This window comes from Macaca nemestrina, chromosome 18, assembly GCF_043159975.1.
Source record: "Macaca nemestrina isolate mMacNem1 chromosome 18, mMacNem.hap1, whole genome shotgun sequence".
In the NCBI taxonomy this organism is placed as follows: domain Eukaryota; kingdom Metazoa; phylum Chordata; class Mammalia; order Primates; family Cercopithecidae; genus Macaca; species Macaca nemestrina.
This window is the reverse complement of record NC_092142.1, coordinates 66419940-66437232: the sequence shown is the minus strand read 5'-3', so window position 1 is coordinate 66437232 and position 17293 is coordinate 66419940. Positions and strand designations below refer to the sequence as shown.

At 48.9% G+C, this 17293-nt stretch overlaps 2 protein-coding genes across 7 annotated transcripts in view; one reads left to right on the top strand and one right to left on the bottom strand.

Moving 5' to 3' along the window:
* Nucleotides 1–163: 163 nt before the first annotated feature.
* Nucleotides 164–3918, top strand: LOC105491424 (tubulin polymerization promoting protein family member 3). Of its 2 annotated transcripts, XM_011757831.3 has the most exons (5): nucleotides 194–321; nucleotides 663–755; nucleotides 2610–2803; nucleotides 3093–3246; nucleotides 3363–3918. In XM_011757831.3, the coding sequence occupies exons 3-5, from the start codon at nucleotides 2616–2618 to the stop codon at nucleotides 3549–3551; spliced, it is 531 nt and encodes a 176-aa protein (XP_011756133.2). In that variant the 5' UTR covers nucleotides 194–321; nucleotides 663–755; nucleotides 2610–2615; the 3' UTR covers nucleotides 3552–3918. The 2 variants fall into 2 exon arrangements, with proteins under 2 accessions (XP_011756130.2, XP_011756133.2); XM_011757828.2 differs by lacking the exon at nucleotides 663–755 and having other exon boundaries at nucleotides 164–321.
* Nucleotides 3919–8749: 4831 nt separating this feature from the next.
* Nucleotides 8750–17293, bottom strand: part of LOC105491427 (leucine rich repeat containing 36) — a 57109-nt gene continuing 48565 nt past the window's right edge. For 3 of the 5 annotated variants that reach the window (XM_011757841.2, XM_011757846.2, XM_011757842.2), the window contains 4 exons: nucleotides 16768–16913; nucleotides 14875–14998; nucleotides 11642–11756; nucleotides 8750–9081 (listed from right to left, as the gene is read on the bottom strand). In XM_011757841.2, coding sequence (XP_011756143.1) covers nucleotides 8856–9081; nucleotides 11642–11756; nucleotides 14875–14998; nucleotides 16768–16913 — 611 coding nt within the window. In that variant the 3' untranslated portion in view covers nucleotides 8750–8855. The remainder of the gene's footprint in view (nucleotides 9082–11641; nucleotides 11757–14874; nucleotides 14999–16767; nucleotides 16914–17293) is intronic. The other 2 variants (XM_011757843.2, XM_011757844.3) reach the window with 2 other exon arrangements.

Below are 17293 nucleotides of genomic sequence, written 5' to 3'. Positions count from 1 at the left end.
TGGTCTGGCCGCCGCGAGGACCGAGGAGTTGCGGGGGAGGGGCGGGATGCGGCTCCGGAGAGGCGCGGGGAGGGCGGGGCCTCGTGGGCGGGGCCGGCGTGACCTTGGTCACTCTCCCGCCGCGACAGCCTCGGGGGTGGGACTCGCCGTCTCTATGGAGACCGAGAAACAGGGGATAATACGGCGGAGCCGCCTGGGCTGCAGTCCCACCCGGGAGCCGGCAGGGAGCGGAGCTGCGGAGCCGCCTGGTCTCCCGCGTCCATCGGTCCATTACTGCGTCCTTCTGTCCATCCGAACGCGCACTTCAGGAGCAGTCGCGAGGTAGAAGCCCATAGGAGACCCAGATGCCCGCCACCCCAATCAGTATCCTGCACGATGAGGGTTGGGGGGAGCAGCCTGGAAAGGGTCCCAACCTCCGGCGGTCCCAGCCGAGGAGCCAGCTGAGCGGCCCTGCCCTGGCCCCAAGCATTCCACCTCACAGCCCCCACCTCCTGGTCCGGCTGATTGATGACTCCAGCTGTCCCAGTGGGAGTGGGACGGGTGCCCCAGTTCATGGGTGTGGCCACTCCATCCACCGCCTGCAAACGCATGGGGCTGTGGCCTGCAACCCAGCGCCACTTGACGGGGCTGAGATGACCAATAATCCATCTTTCCACGGACAGGAGTGAGCACTGCACGCAGGATCCGCCCAGTGCTTGGGCCAAGCACCCTGTGGCATCCAAGCTCCCCTGGACGTTACCCTTGGTGAACCAAGTGTGGGTCTTCGGGTCCCTGGTGGGAGGTTGTACCCAGGGAAAGGGAAGGGGTGTGCAGTGTGGACTGGGGTTGTGGTCCCTGTAACATAGGAGCCACCGGTGCTCACAGTCCCAGAAACTGCCGCTTAGGGATGGGAGTGTGGTCACTGGGGAGGAATTTTCAGTGGAAGATGGGGCAGCCGGACGGAGCCCAGGCTGTGATCGCTGGAGGCCCTAGTGTAAAAGGCAGAGCTAGAAGATGGTTGCTGAGACCGAGGGTGTGGTCAGGAGGTGGCAGTGGAGGAGGGGGAGTGCTGGTGGGGTCTCTACACAGGGGATCTCCGCATAGTACCTGGGAGTCTCATAATGTTAGTGTGTGGATGTGGACTGGGGCCTCCAGTGCAGGTTGAGGGTGTGGCCAGAGGGCTTCGGGTGTGTGGACAAAGGGGTGCTGACGGTCAGGGGGCCTTGATAAAGGGCTGTGGGTATTGGAGGGGGTGAGGGGCTGAGGCTGTGGTTAGGGGTCTCAGGAAGGGATGCAGGTTTGTGGCCAGGGCCCTCAGCCCCAGGGCTGCGGGTGTGGGTATGGAGGAGGCTGCTGTGCAGGCTCAGGGTGTGGCCAGGGGTCTGCAGCAGAGGGCTGTGGGTGTGGGGGGTACTTTAGTGCAGGGGTTTGGGTATTACTGGGGTCGGCGCAGGCTTGTTAGTATATATGTGGGGACTGGTGGCCGAGGGCTGTGACGGTGGGTGTGAGGATGGAGGAGGCTGCAGTGCAGGGCTGAAGGTATGGCCAGGGGTACAAGGCCCAGGGGGTGCCAGGCCAGGGCTGAATGCACAGGGTCGCCGGGAATGGGCTGGTGTGGCTGAGTTCAGGGTGTTGCCAGGGGTGGTCTGAAGTGTAGACATGAGGAGGTGTGTTTCAGCCACAGCCCCAAGTGCCAGCACGACTCTTGGGGTTCGTAACTCTACAGCCCCCACCCTAACTAGTCCCCAACCTCCTGCTCCCCCAAAACTCCACAGTGGGAGGTTACAGCCCCAGTCAATGGCGAGGGGCCAGGAAGCTATGGTTATGCCCCAGGCGCAGGGAGTGCTGGTGTGCCCCACCCGTGGGCCCAAGCTCCCCAGTCCAGCCCAGCCCAGCCCCTCAGCACTGGGAGCTTCTCCCTGAGCCGCCCTGACACCATCCTGCCCTTAGCAACATTCTCCAAGCAGCACCACCCTCCCTTAGCAACCGTCTCCAGGCTTCACAAACTGTGGCCAGGCCAGCCCCAAGCTCCCGCTCCCCTCATGTTTTTGTTTAACAGCAAATAGTAACAAGGCCTTGCTGGGCCAGCTGCACCCCTGCCCAGGGCATGCACCCGTGCCCAGACTGGCTCTTGCTGGATCCTCATGACCCTTACAAAGATGCCGGCCTCACTAAATGCCTGCCCGACCAGCAGCCTGGCCTGGCCCCAACCCAACTTGGCGTGGAGCTTCCAGGGAGGGGGCCTGCTGTGCCACCCTCACTTCCACCGAAGGAGGCCTTGTGCCAGGGCCAGACAAAGCCAGGGCCCCAGCTGCTGCCCTCACAGTCTTTCTGGACAGTGCCACTCTGTTCCCAGCCTGCTGTGGGCATCATGATTTAATCTGCTGAACCCTGCTTAGAGCCAGGGCTGGCATTAGTGACAAGACCGTGCCTCCCAGGGCTGTTCCTCGGGGCTCTGTGGCCCAGGGTGACAGTGACTGGCCCCTCTCCCCAGGCAGCTCCAGCTCCAACTCTGTCTGTAGCAGAACCTGCCCAGGTCTTGCAGGTTTGAGGTAGAGGCTGGGATGTTCTGGGCTTGGGGGAGGGGAAGGGCAGATTGGCTGGGAGATGACCCAGGTGGGTCTCTACAGGGTGGCATGGCAGCAAGCACAGACATCGCTGGACTGGAGGAGAGCTTTCGCAAGTTTGCCATCCATGGTGACCCCAAGGCCAGTGGGCAAGAGATGAATGGCAAGAACTGGGCCAAGTTGTGCAAGGACTGCAAGGTGGCTGACGGAAAGGCCGTGACAGGGACCGATGTGGACATCATCTTCTCCAAAGTCAAGTGAGCCCCAGGCAGCCCCTGCTTCTCATGTTCCCAGGAGGTGGGGAACTGGGGGGCTGGAACCAGGGAAGACATTGAGAAGGGGTCAGGGAAACACCATGATCACGAAGGTTGTTCTTCCAGGGCAAACCTTATCTATTGCCCTCCAGAGGTGCTGACCCCCGCGATTTCCCCAAATGTGGGAAAGAAACGCAATTGCATAATTTGTGGCAGCAGCGACTGCGTTTGTGCTTTCCCCTGGGGGAGAAAAAAGAAAGGGGAACACTCATGGTGCCCACATGCCTGGCAGGGGGAAGTCTGCTCGGGTCATCAACTATGAGGAGTTCAAGAAGGCCCTGGAAGAGCTGGCGACCAAGCGATTCAAGGGGAAGAGCAAGGAGGAGGCCTTCGATGCCATCTGCCAGCTGGTGGCAGGCAAAGAGCCAGCCAATGTGGGCGTCACCGTAAGTGCCCTGCTGGTCTCGGGTGGCCATGGAATGGGGTGTGGGGAATCATGGCTGTGGGTGGGAAGGGCTGGGCTCCCTCACCAGGTGCCCCTGGGGAAACTCTGTCCAAACAGAAAGCAAAAACAGGGGGTGCTGTAGACCGGCTGACGGACACCAGCAGGTACACGGGCTCCCACAAGGAGCGCTTCGATGAGAGCGGCAAGGGCAAGGGCATTGCGGGACGGCAGGACATCCTGGACGACAGTGGCTACGTGAGCGCCTACAAGAATGCAGGCACCTATGACACCAAGGTGAAGAAGTGAGGCTTGGGAAGACTGCCCCGCCAAGTGCGGCTGCCCCTGCCAGAGGCTCAGGCCTGGATCTAAGGGGCATGTGGAGCAAGAGATCCTGGTCCCCTCCCTGCTGGACCTGCCACCCAGAGCTTCCTGCCTAGTCCCATGGGGCCGGCCCACCAGGCCTCTGACCCAGGCTGCTCTGCGGCCCCTTCCTCCTCCTCTTCCCCCTCCGACTTCTGTCCACCTGGGGACAGTCTGTGCCTGTAGCCTCATGACCCCAGCCCAGCCCCAGGCATGGCTAACCCCTGCCTGCTTGCCTCATATTTAAGCTGCTGCTCTGGCCAAGTGCCTAATTTTAACCCAGACCTCAATAAAGACACCTTTTGTACCAATATGGCCTGGTTGACGATGATGGGGGAATGACATTCATACCCCAGTGACCCCCTCAGTGTCATCACCCCACTGCATGCCATACACTGCTAATCTCTTAAAGGCACTCATGAGTCCCCTTCTGTTAGCACAGAGCCATTCTGTCTGAGGAGACTCCTGAGGAAGTCCAAAGCCTTTTAGCTGGGCCTGATGGGAGTCCTGACATCCAAGCTTGCCTTCCTGTGATCAGTGCCTTGGGTTTGGAGAGTTGGCCCCCTCTTCACTTTCCCAGCAGTAGGAGGGATGAAACAGCTGACTTGGCCTGGGCCAAGCATTGGCACAGGCCTCAGAGCCAGGCCTCAGCTCTCCATCTGCGAACAGGGGCTACTGAGGCAAGTCATTTTGGGCTTTGGCTCAGAATATCAGAAAATGCAGGGCCAGGCAGAACCTTAGACTAGAGTAGCTCATCCAGGTTGGGCGCCGTGGCTCACGCCTGTAATCCCAGCACTTTGGGAGGCTGAGGCGGGTGGATCACGAGGTCAGGAGTCCAAGGCCAGCCTGGCCAACATAGTGAAACCCCGTCTCGATTAAAAATACAAAAATTAGCCGGGGATGGTGGTGCTTGCCCATAGTCCCAGCTACTCAGGAGGCTGAGGCAGGAGAATCACTTGAATCCGGGAGTTGGAGGTTGCAGTGAGCTGAGATCGCGCCACTGCACTCCAGTGTGGGCAACAGACACTTTGTCTCAAAAAAAAAAAAGAAAAAAAAGAGAGTAGCTCATCTGACTCTGTAATTTTATAGCCAAGGAAATACCCTTGGAGGGCTTCTCCTCCAAGAGTGGAGGGGCTTCTGCAGACTAGAGGCCAGACCATGCCTCTAACCTCCCAGGCCAGGCTCTTTCCAGCAAGCCCTAACATTGACTTCCAAAACTGGGACAGGCTGACCGGTGATAGGGCTTGGCACCCAACGCTAGCCTGTGGTGCGGGGCAGGGAATCCCTCAGTGAAGGGGCCTCCTCTTTGATGTCCTCCCATCTGTTCCACATCCCTGGTGGGGGGAAGGGGAGCCTCTCTGGTCCTGAGGATGCCTGGGCGTTTCCAGATCATCTCACGGAAGCTCTGAGTGTTTGACAGAGCTATTCTCAAGTCAAGGCTTTGAGGCCACCTCTCCTTCCTTCCTTGCTGTGAAAATGGGGCTGGATGGGACTTTAGGGCCTACCCAGGAAAGGGTGGCTCCCAAAGGGGCTAGAAAAGGTATAAAAGGGCCAGTTCCCAAATGCCTGCTTTCCCCACCCAGATCACAAGACAAAGCAGCACCATTGTCTATCCTCTCATCCCACAGGCTATTGGGGGATGCTCCTGCCCAGGTGGCCCCACATCCCTTAAGGCCAGCTTTCCTTGGGGACAGGGGTGTAGCAGAATAGTGTGGCTTGAGACAGGGATGTCAGGGGGGAATCAGCAGGCAGCAGGTGGGCATCTGGCCATAGCAGAGCCTTGCCTCACAGCGTTGCTCCTCCTGACCCAAATGACCGTGTCTCCTTGTGTGGCCCAGGGAAGAGCTTCAGAGACCTTTAGGCAGGTCCTCCTACCAGTAAATGTTAAGAGGTAGAATGCAAGGTGTTTAATGAAAAAACAAAAATGCAGAGGAACAATTCCTCTAGCCCTGGAAAATTCATTTGAATTGCAAGCTTAAAATGAGCATAATAGGAGTGAAACCTAAACCCTCTGGCTTTCACCAAAACAGCCTCACAGGGAAGCATATTTAACTGTGTTCCAAATTGGGCCAGGCTCCTACTATTCCGCTGCAGGTGATAGTACCATCCAATGGCAGGGGGCCCAGTAGCTTCTCCATACCTGTGACTAGCAGTATGGCTTGGAAGAACACAGAGAGAATGGCTAAGCCTCTAAACCCCACCTCATAGGAGTAAAGCCCCCTCTTCTCGAAATGCCGTTATGAAGCCTGAGGGAATTTAAGGCCCACTCAGGGCCAGGAGGACCCTAAGACCAAATGGGTCTGGCAGAATCTGGCACAGGGCAGCCATTGCCCAGCGATGCCACTGCTCCTCCCCTAACAGCCTCCTTGTGGTCGAAAGCTTTGGATACCCTTACTAGCAAAATCAGGCTGGACAAAGAAGAGGTTAGGATCAGAGGGACAGAGCCTTTAAAACCTGCTCTGCATGGCTGGGACTAGCCCACAGGCTAGTGTTGGGTGTCAAGCCCTATCACCGGTCAGCCTGTCCCAGTTTTGGAAGTCAATGTTAGGGCTTGCTGGAAAGAGCCTGGCCTGGGAGGCAAGTGGCATGGTCTGGCCTCTACTCTGCAGAAGCCCCTCCACTCTTGGAGGAAAAGCCCTCCAAGGGTGTTTCCTTGGCTATAAAATTACAGAGTCAGATGAGCTACTCTTTTTTTTTTTTTTTTTTGAGACAACCTAAGAGTGGCTCTGCCCCTCCCTCTGGACACAGAACCTCCCTGAGGACCAGTCTCCATCCCAGACCTGTTTGCTTTCTGGCGGTAGTACCAGGCCTAGGGTGTGGGATTCTGCTCCACGGGTTTTCTGCTTGTTTCAAGGGTCCTCCGCTTTCCATGATGAGTCCAGTTAGCCCCTCAGGGCAACAACTCTTTAGGTCTTTGACATGGTAACCCCTATCCCTGCCCTGTAGACCAAGTGCCATACAGGGAAAAATCAGAAACACAAATGACTTCCCCAGGCGTGGACAGCAACCCTAGCAGGTGCCTGGCTGGGGACAGCATCAGCCACTTTCAATGACAATGGAAAATGGGGTGGAGGGTGGCACGGGCTGGGCCAGGTTCTTTGTTCCCATTAGGAGGTGTCCTGAGCAGATTCTGGGGCTGGTACCATCAGATGTTCATGGAGGAGGCAGGAAGGGCTGGGGTGGAGGAAAGCAGTGCATTATTCCTCCCTGCCCCCTGGTGTGTCCATTAGGTTGGCCTGTGCACTGGGCTGGGACCCTGAAATATAACAACGCAGGGATGCAATGCCACTGGCTGATGCTCCCCTACCTGGGCAAGACACTTTGGAGGTCTCTCAGTAAGACAAAGACAGGCCCAGGAAAGTGGCAGCGGGGGTGCAGGGAGGCTGCTCTTACTGACATTTCCACAGAGCACAGGCTTGCTCAAGATCCCTCAGAGCCTTGCAGCTCAGAGAAACTTCTGGCTCCTCTGTACAAGCTGCTTTTGGGAAGCCACTTAAAATCCAGAAGTCTGTGGATTTATAACTTAGAAACTTGTGACTGTCACGTCTCATTAGTATGGCGGTGGTTCTCCTTCCCTGCACAGCATGGAATCAGGGGTACAAGTAAGTTATCTAATCCTTCCATTTGTCTCTCTCTCTCTGACGTGGCCCTGAAGGTGAAGAGAAGTACCATGTGGCATTACGTTGAAAATCCTTCACCTTCTACACACTCTCTGGTGACATTAGCACCCTGGGAGGCCACTGAAGCAGAAACATACCTAGAACCACTTACATCATGTTTCCCCACTGATTTTTTAAATGCCCAATCAGGATTAAAAGTACAGGGCACCCACATGTAAACTGGATGCTGAGCCCAAAGCTAACATATTCAGAAGCAGCATATCTAGTCTGGCCTGCCTCTGCCTCTTCTTTGGGCTGTCTAGCTCCCCTTTGGTCCTCCCCTACTTCACACCATGATCAACCTATTCTCTTCTCTCCTTCTACTTCTTCTTCTTTCTTTTTTTTCAGAGACAGAGTTCTCCTCTGTTGCCCAGGCTGGAGTGCAGTGGTGCACTGCAGCCTTGAACTCTTGGGCTCAAGCGATCCTCATGCCTCAACCTCCCTAGTAGTTGGGCCCACAGGTATGCACCACTGCGCCTGGCTAACTTTTAACTTTTTTTTGTAGAGGTAGAGTCTCACTATGTTGCCCAGGCTGGTCTCAAGCAATCCTCCCAACTCAATCTCCCTAGGTACTGGGATTACAGGTGTGAGCCCCTATGCTTGGTCCTGAGAAAGCTTCTCAAACACAATCTGTCACTCCTCTGCCTTCCCAATCTAAAATCTTCAAGGAGCGGTGCAACCTTGCTCCTGCTTACCTCCTCTCAGCCCTCAGCTCTCTGAAGAAACCACGTCCCTTTGCATTTCCCAGCCTTCACACATGCTGCTACTCTCTGCAGCTTCTCCCCATTGCTCTTGCCCTCAGCCACATGCTTTGCCTGGTAACCTCTTCATGTCTCCCCCTTCATGAAAGATCACTTGCTCTGGGGACATTCTCATGATATTACACCTCTTCCATGTCCCACACTTCTGTCCTTGCCCCACTATCCCCCTGTGGTGTTCCAGACTCTTCTCTGTACTCTTGGCCTGGGAGGCTCTGCATCCCCTCTACCTGCTATTGTTCTTACTCATTCTGCAGCGTCCATTCAAATAAGCCTCACTGACGCCTTCTCCAATCCTACAGTGGCCATTACTCACTCTTTCTCCCTCTTCAGGACATCATCAGGCTTTTGTTTAGACCTATTTAGTACCAGTTCCAAGCTTTGGGCCCCATTACACGAGTTTGCTTTTTTCCCTGACTAAATCGTTAGCTGCTCCAGGGCAGACACCAGATGTTGTCAGCTTTTCACCATGGCGGGAGGTAATCAAACCCTGTTTGATGAATCTGGCGGATGTTCTTTTTTAACTTTCTACCACACAGTTTCAAATGACATAGGGGAAAAATGTCTAGTGTATTTTCCCCTTTCAACATTTTCAGCCAAATGTCTCTATGCAATGTCTATACAATAGCTGGGACTAAGTGCCAACTATTTCTGTGGGCAGAAGGAAAGAATGACTCAATAGGGGGAGATAAATAGAGAAATAAAAAGAAGGACAAATACAATCTAATCAGAATACATTTCTTTCTTAATCTTTGTGAGTACATACCACCATACTGGTGGCAATGGCGGTGAGAGCCTCTGTGGACCAGGGAAGCTGTGGTGTGGGTTCCATGCTAGCTCCATAAGCCAGGCTCTGGGGCAGCATCCGAGACGCTCTGTATTAGATACTGACCAGTGTCATGTGCCACTGGTGAGGAGGAAGACAATGTGCTTTTCCCAAAGGGCGATGATCTCCCCAGATGATGACCCTTCTCAGGAGGCAGGAGCGCTTTCCCAGAATAACCTTTTGGCTCCTTATTCAGCTGCTGCAGCAGATACTCATTAGTTACCACCAGGGATCTGAGGCCCGGGGGAAAAAGGCAGTCATGAAATCATAAAAGCAAGAGAGATACCATGCAGACCCAAAATGTTTCCCAAAGACAAATGTGAAATGAAGTCACATCTTTAAATAGAAGGAACTGTCCAATTTATGATTGAGTTATTTTAAAAGCAGACCTGCAGTTTCTTCATTACAATTCCATTTGATTATGTTCCAGACTTACTGAAGCAATAATACATTTCCCATTTTATATATAGCTAGCGGTTGTTCTGTTCTCTCCAAAGCACTTTGATGATGAGGTAAGTAGAAGCCTTGGGTCACTGGCACCTGATCCGGCCTCTAATTTCTACCCCAAATCGTAACATCTACTTCTATCCTGCCACTACAATTCACTAATGGTGCTAGGAGTAGCAGCATTGAACTCTATTACCATCTAATTTTTTTTTTTTTTTTTTTTTTGAGACAGAGTTTCACTTTTGTTGCCCAGCTAGAGTGCAATGGCAGGATCTTGGCTCACTACAACCTCCGCCTCCCAGATTCAAACAATTCTCCTGCCTCAGACTCCCAAGTAGCTGGGATTACAGGTGTGCACCAACACACCCAGTTAATTTTGTATTTTTAGTATAGACAAGGTTTCACCATGTTGGCCAGGTTGGTCTCAAACTCCTGACCTCAAATGATCCACCTGCCTCGGCCTTCCAAAGTGCTCGGATTACAGGCTCGAGCCACCACACCTGGCCTGTATTACCATCTAATGTTAAAAGCCATCCACACACTGGCCGAAAAAAAAAAATGTATGCACGATACTATTCATTATAGCACTATCTTTAATGGCAAAATATGTTAAACTAAATGTCCATCAACAGAGGACTAATTAAATAAGTGGTATATCATCCACAGAACTGAGCACTATGCAGTTAGAAAAAGGAATGAGAACTAACTCTATACACCACTATGAATGGATTTTCAAGATGAAATGTTAAAGCAACACTGTGTCTTCTTATGTAATAATGGAGGAATACAAATATACACCCACACCTACAATAGAAGGATGGTGGGAGGGAAGGAAAGGACAGCAAAGACAGGAGAGGAAGCTGGATTTTTCCAGATTTATCTTATTTCTATAAAATAACTCTATAAGTTGACATTGGGACTGTGTAAATGTTTTACATAATTATGAAAACAAGATTAAATCAAAATTATTTTTAAAATTCCCTAAGAATCCAAGGCAAAATAAAACAAGTGAACCTGTATGGTTTCAGAAGGATTATTTCTGGTTAATTTAAAAGAGAGTATTTTGACTGTACATCACTAAAGCAATATATCCTAATGTTTTCAAAGTGTGGTCCCCAGACCAGCAGCAATAGCATCACCCAGAAGCTAGTTAGAAATGCAGATGTTCAGTTCCCAACGCAGACCTGCTGACTTAAAAATTGTGGGATGAGGCCCAGTAATCTGCATTTCAACACGCCCTTTGAGTTAATTTGGAGGCATACCCAAGTTTGAGAACCGTATTATGCTATTTTCTTTACTTTTGTAATGTTTGAAATAATTATAATGAAAAGCTTTTCAGACAAATCCAGAATGGTTCTGGGTCTAATCCTCTGAATATAAAGCTAACCAAATGAAAATCAGGAAGTGAGGTAGGAGGTTGAAGGTTTGGGGATGGAGTGCTTATATTTAAACTGCAGCAAAAGTCCTCGTAAATGTATATTATTGGCAAGCCAAAATCTCAAGGACTTCTCTAAATGTAGCCATAGTCTTGAGGTCTCTTCTGATTTTTTTTTTTTTTTGCCTGGCCTGTATCCTGGGGGTGCTTTTTTTTTTTTTTTTTTTTTTTTTTGAGACGGAGTCTCGCTCTGTCAACAGGCTGGAGTGCAATGGCACGATCTCGACTTGCTGCTACCTCCGTCTCCTGAGTTCAAGTGATTCTCCTGTCTCAGCCTCCCCAGTAGCTGGGACTACAGGCGTGTGCCACCACGCCCAGCTGATTTTTGTATTTTTAGTAGAGACGGAGTTTCACCATGTTGCCCAGGATGGTCTCAATCTCTTGACCTCATGATCCACCTGCCTTGGCCTCCCAAAGTGCTGGGATTACAGGCGTGAGCCCCCACACCTGGCCAGGGGTGCTGTTCTTTAAGGACTGATGCTGTTGAGCTCCTCTGAAGGAAACAACACACTTTGGGTTCTTTCCCTATCACTCCCTGCCAAGTGCTCTTGATGTCTTCTGTGACCAATAGCAGGCATTTTGCAGAGGAGCCAGATGGCCGATTTTAGGGGTATGTACTGACCTCCCGGAAAAGTTAACTGACACAAACAAAGGTCCCATCAGATCCAGTGAGAAGCTAATTATCAAGGTGTTGCAACCCACCAATGCCAACAAAGACGATTAGTCCCTGATGTGTTCTGGGAAGCAGTAATTTTTATGATCCCTGAGCTAACTGGCCAGATACAGGAGGTTTACACACAGAATGGAGTTCACTTGCAAAGTGCATAGATATTAACTTTCCAAGCAAAAGAAAGGAGACAAAAGGAGTAAATATCTGCTTCTAGAAGCAAGCTAGATAGACCCTCTCCTACCTCTGACTTTCATGGAGAATGGCAACTGTCTCCTCCAGCTTTTTCAGCTGGGCAAGCTCCTGGTTCAGGCAAGCCACCTGCATGGTCAGCTGTTGGTTTTTGTGCAGAAGATCATCTACAAAGGGCACAGTAGCCAGGGGTGAAAAGGATTCCAAGCTGCTAGTCTTTGAGCAGAATATAAGTATTCAGATGGACATCTTGAGAGTGCCCCATGGCACCCAACTTCACACTCCATTTCCTTACTTGAGTATAGGAGATATGGTGGTAAGAATACAGGGGTTGGCAACAGATCTGAGTTAAACTTCAGCCACTTAATATTGCATGTGTAGGTTCATTTTTCTGACTTTTATTAGAGCTAATAACCTTGCTCCTTAGCACTGTTATGAGGATTCAGTGAGACACCTACCCTCACTTAGCATAGGCAGTCAATAGATATTGGGTCTCACTCCATATTCTCCATTTTAGTTTGTTTTGTACATCCTTCACTCCCTACGTAGTACGTGAAAACATCTAGAATGGTGTCAGGCATATAGTAATAACTCAATTAATACTTGTAGAAACTGAATTTGTGCCTAAGACACTCATACCTAGCTTCCCCAATATGCTACCATTACCTGCAATGATAAGGAGGTAAAAGAACAGGAACTCTGGTTGTAATGATGCCAATCTTCTATAATAGTGCTTCTTAAACCTTTTTTTTTTTTTTTTTTCCTGAGGCGGAATTTCGCTCTTGTTGCCCAGGCTGAAGTGCAATGGCTTGATCTCAGCTCACTGCAACCTCCACCTCCTAGGTTCAAGCAATTCTCCTCCCTCAGCCTCCCGAGTAGCTGGGATTATAGGCACATGCCACCACGCCCTGCTAATTTTTGTATTTTTAGTAGAGACAGTGTTTCACCATGTTGGCCAGGCTGGTGTCGAACTCCTGATCTCAGATGATCCACCCACCTCGGCCTCCCAAAGTGTTGGGATTACAAGCGTGAGCCACTGTGCCCAGCCTTAAACTTTAATATGCTTACAAATCACCTGGGGATCTTGCTAAAAATATATTTTAATGCAGTAGGCCTGAGGTGAGGCCCCACTTGTTTAGCAAGCTCCCAGGTGATATATGTGGACCACATCTTGAGTAAGAGGGTTCTAGAAGGTGGAAAACAAGGCCACAAAAGCTTGTTTATCACCAGTAAGCCAAAATAGTATACTGGGTCTCTTGGCTGAATGAAAGTAAGTGTATAGTGGACAAATACCTACTTTTAATTTCAAAGTAGGTAAGTGGAGACTGATACCTTGATTATTCAGGCTTGTGAGTATCAGATAGTGCTGAGAATTATTTAATTATTTATTTAGTGCCGAGATTTAACAATGGAAATTCAGTGCTTCCATTGCAGAACTTCGAAATCGAGTTCCTCATATAAATCCATGTACCCATAATTTGTTAGGGGTGCTAAGTTAGTCTGTCAAGGGCAAACTGTATCTAAAATACTGACCTAAACTATGCTGATAATAAAGTAGTACAATTAAGACTTAAATAGGATATTATTTTTCACTTATCACAATGGCAAATTTTGAAAAAATGCCCAGTGTTGGCAGAGTGGAGTGAAAGAGGTATTCAAGTACACTGCTGAGGTGGGTGTAAACTGAAACAACTTTCTTGGAAGTGATTTATATGACAAAAGCCTCAAAAATATCCCATCTTTTGACTCACTAATTCTACTTCTAGGACCGTCTCCTAGGAAAATAGTCTGAAATGTACACAAAGATTTCCGTACATAGACATTAATAGCAGCATTATTTATAATAGTATAAATATTAAATATTAGAACTCTCAGCTCCATCAAAAGGGAAGAAGGTTAATCTCAGAAAAGTATTTGATTATAGGGTCTTTTCCTTCACTTCAGGTCTTTCTTTTGAATGTTTAGAAATAATTTAAAATCATTTTATTCTAAATATATAACCATTATAAAAACAACTAGAGGACTAAACAGATAAATATGGTATACTCTTGTGATATTGTAGAAATGCCTATACTATGAAATTAATAACATTAGGATGTAGAAAGCAAGTCTGTGATTATTTGAGGTCAAGAGTAGGGGAAACTGACTATAAAAAGGTATGAAGAAACTTTCTAGAAATGTTCTGTATTTTGATTGAGATCAAACTTAAAATGTGTGCATCTAATTATATGTAAATTATTTTTTTAAAACCAGGACACAGTTTTATTATTATTTATTATTATTATTATTATTTGAGCGGGAGTCTTGCTCTGTTGCCCAAGCTAGAGTGCTCAGCTCACTGCAACCTCTGCCTCCTGGGTTCAAGCAATTCTCCTACCTCAGCCTCCCGAGTAGCTGGGATTACAGGCACCTGCCACCAAGCCCAGCTAATTTTTATATTTTTAGTAGAGACAGGGTTTCACCATGTTGGCCAGGCTGGTCTTGAACTCCTGAGCTCAAGTGATCCGCCCACCTTGGCCTCCCAAAGTGCTGGAATTACAGGAATGAGCCACCGCACCTGGCCTATTTTTATTATTATTTTTCTTGAAACAGGGTCTCTCATTCGCCCAGGCTGGATTGCAGTGGCATGATCAAGGCTTACTCTAACCTTGAACTACTGGGCTCAAGTGATCCTTCTGCCTCAGCCTCTTTGGCTCTATAGGTGCACACCACCATGCCTGGCTAAGTTCTTATTTTTTGTAGAGACGGGTTCTCACTATGTTTCTCAGACTGGTCTCAGACTCCTGGACTCAGTCAATCCTCCTGCTTTGTCTTCCCAAAGTGCTGGGATTATAGGTGTGAGCAACTGCACCTGCCCATCCACAATTTTTAATTTGGAGTTAAAAACATACAGAGAAGTGAGGTAGAAGAAAATATACCAAAAACACGAATGGAAGTTATTGCTGGATCATGGGGTTATATTTTCCTTGTATTTTCCAAACTTTCTATAAAGAACATGTTCTTAGTGTTACAATCACAAAAGCATGTGTCATTCTCAAAATTAATGGCAATAGTAATATTTGAACATGCTTTCCACTGACAAGAGCTTCATCTGGTAACTCAAGCCACCTGCATTACAATTCTCTGAGGCAAGATGATTGTTTCTGTTAACTGCCAGGAAAACTGATGACCAAGTAGGCCAAAGGCAGCCATGTGAGCTAGCATGATGAAGGTTACTAAATTGGTCATCTATAAACAAACAGTTGTCTTGCGAGGCCCCATATATCATGGCTTTCCTCAACTTACCATAAGTATGTGATTGTTGCCCACTCACAATTGAGATGGCAGCACTTTCCTCCAACTGTTGAATTTTTTCTGACAAAATGAGGTTTTCCTCCAGCACTCTGACCAGTTTTTGCTTCAAACTCTCCTTTAGATTAGAAAACAAAATACAAATACATTAAGAATCTGACATTCTAGGTTGGGTGTGATGGCTCACCTGTAATCATAGCACTTTGGCTGAGGTGGGTGGATTGCCTGAGCTCAGGAGATCGAGACCAGCCTGGGCAACACGGTGAAACCCCGTCTCTACTAAAATACAAAAAATTAGCTGGGCGTGGTGGTGTGTGCCCGTAACCCCAGCAACTCGGGAGGCTGAGACAGGAGAATTGCTTGAATCTGGGAGGCAGAGGTTGCAGTGAGCTGAGATAGTGCCATTGCACTCCAGCCTGGGCGACAGAGTGAGAGTCTGTCTCAAAAAATAAAAAATAAAAGAATCTGACATGCTGAGGTGTGTTTAGAGAACTGACTTTTCCTCTATTTAGTGATAAAATGATTGGAAGTCAGCATCTTTTTTCTCACTAGAATTTTAATTCATTGGTATATACAGCTCAGATGCAGTAAACAAATTTATTACATGGACTAGCAATCTTTCTTATGAGTTATCTACTACTCTTGCAGAACAAATGGTCATTTTGACAAGTGGCCAGCATTCTTAGTCATCTATCATCTATCTAAAGTTTCTAGAACTGAACTTGGTGTTTGAAAATCCTCTAATGTTAAGAAAAGGTGGCTGAGGCCGGGTGCAGTGGCTCACGCCTGTAATCTCAGCACGTTGGGAGGCTGAGGCAGGCGGATCATGAGGTCAAGAGATCGAGACCATTCTGGCCAACATGGTGAAACCACGTCTCTACTAAAAATACAAAAATAAGCTGGGCATGGTGGTGTGTGCCTATAGTCCCAGCAACTTGGGAGGCTGAGGCAGGAGAATCGCTTGAACCTGGGAGGCGGAGGTTGCAGTGAGCCAAGATAGCACCATTGCACTCCAGCCTGGCGATAGAGTGAGACTCCATCTCAAAAAAAAAAAAAAAAAAAAAGAAAAGAAAAAGGCTGGCCGGATACAGTGGCTCATGCCTGTAATCCCAGCACTTTGGGAGGCTAAGGTGGGCAGATCACCTAAGGTCAGGAGTTTGAGACCACCTCAGCCAATATGGCGAAACCCTGTCTCTACTACAAATACAAAAATTAGCCGGGCGTGGTGGTGGGCACCTGTAATCCCAGCTACTTGGGAGGCTGAGGCAGGGAGAATTGCTTGAACCCGGGAGGCAGAGGCTGCAGTGAGCCAAGATTGTGCCACTGCACTCGAGGCTGGGAAACAGAGCAAGACTCTGCCTTACGAAAAGAAAAGAAAAGAAAAGAAAAGGAAGAAGAGAAAAGAGAAGAGAAGAGAAGAGAAGAAAAGAGAAAAAGGAAAAAAGCATGGGGATACGAGTTGCTGCTGCTTCTCCTAGAGCCAGCAGGCTGATGCTCTAGAATGGCCCCTAGCCCCTGGCCCCTGGTTCAGGGCTCTCAGCTCCCTTAGAAGAGAGGAAAGACAATCTGAGATACATTCACTGGGATCAAACCATAACCTTCAAGAACATTATCCTAAACATTTCCACTTAGAGTTTTTTGGAATTTTTGTTTGTTTTTTCTCATTTCAAGTCTTTCTTTAGAATTTTTGGATTAGGGTTAGGATGAGGGAGTCATCCCTGCAGAACCTCCAAGTTGTCCCTGTCCTAGCAAGTTTTATATTCCTGCTGTGCCCAGACTTTTTCCATATTTTGGTTAGGTGTTCATGGTGATGCTGATCGTTAGGGCACAGAGACGTTGTAGTCCTGCTGCTCTGTCCTTTTCTAAAGGGAGATGAGAGGGGCATACCATGTCATTAGGGACCAGCTGCGCAGCCTCCTTCAGTTCAAGCTCCCTCCTGCAGAAGGCTTTCGTCGTGTCTTCAGGATGTGAGCGACACCTCGGCTGAGAAGGAGCCGGGACTACCAAAGACAGAAGCAAATCTCGGGCAGGACCTGCCAAAAATTCAGGATGGGCACACGGGCCAATCTTAAAAGCTAAAGCACAGCATTCCTAGTCAGTAACTACCAGCTCTCTGGATCAAATAGGGTAATCTAGTATCTCCTTTTTACCAGAACTTAGTAAGTGGCAGAAAGAGGTGTTTTTAAGAGGATAAGAAATTATATCCTACATCCTCTGTGGAGAAACAATAGCAGCCCCTTGTGAGTGCATGATTCCTTAGTCATTGATTAGTGGTCCTGGGGATAATTTCCTACAAAATGAGAGCAATAGGTCAACATGAGAAGGAAAATAACTGTGTCAGGATTTCTTCTTCTGGATGTCCCTTTAGACATTTTTTAAAAAGTTTTTTTTAACCCCAAACCACTTTCAAGTT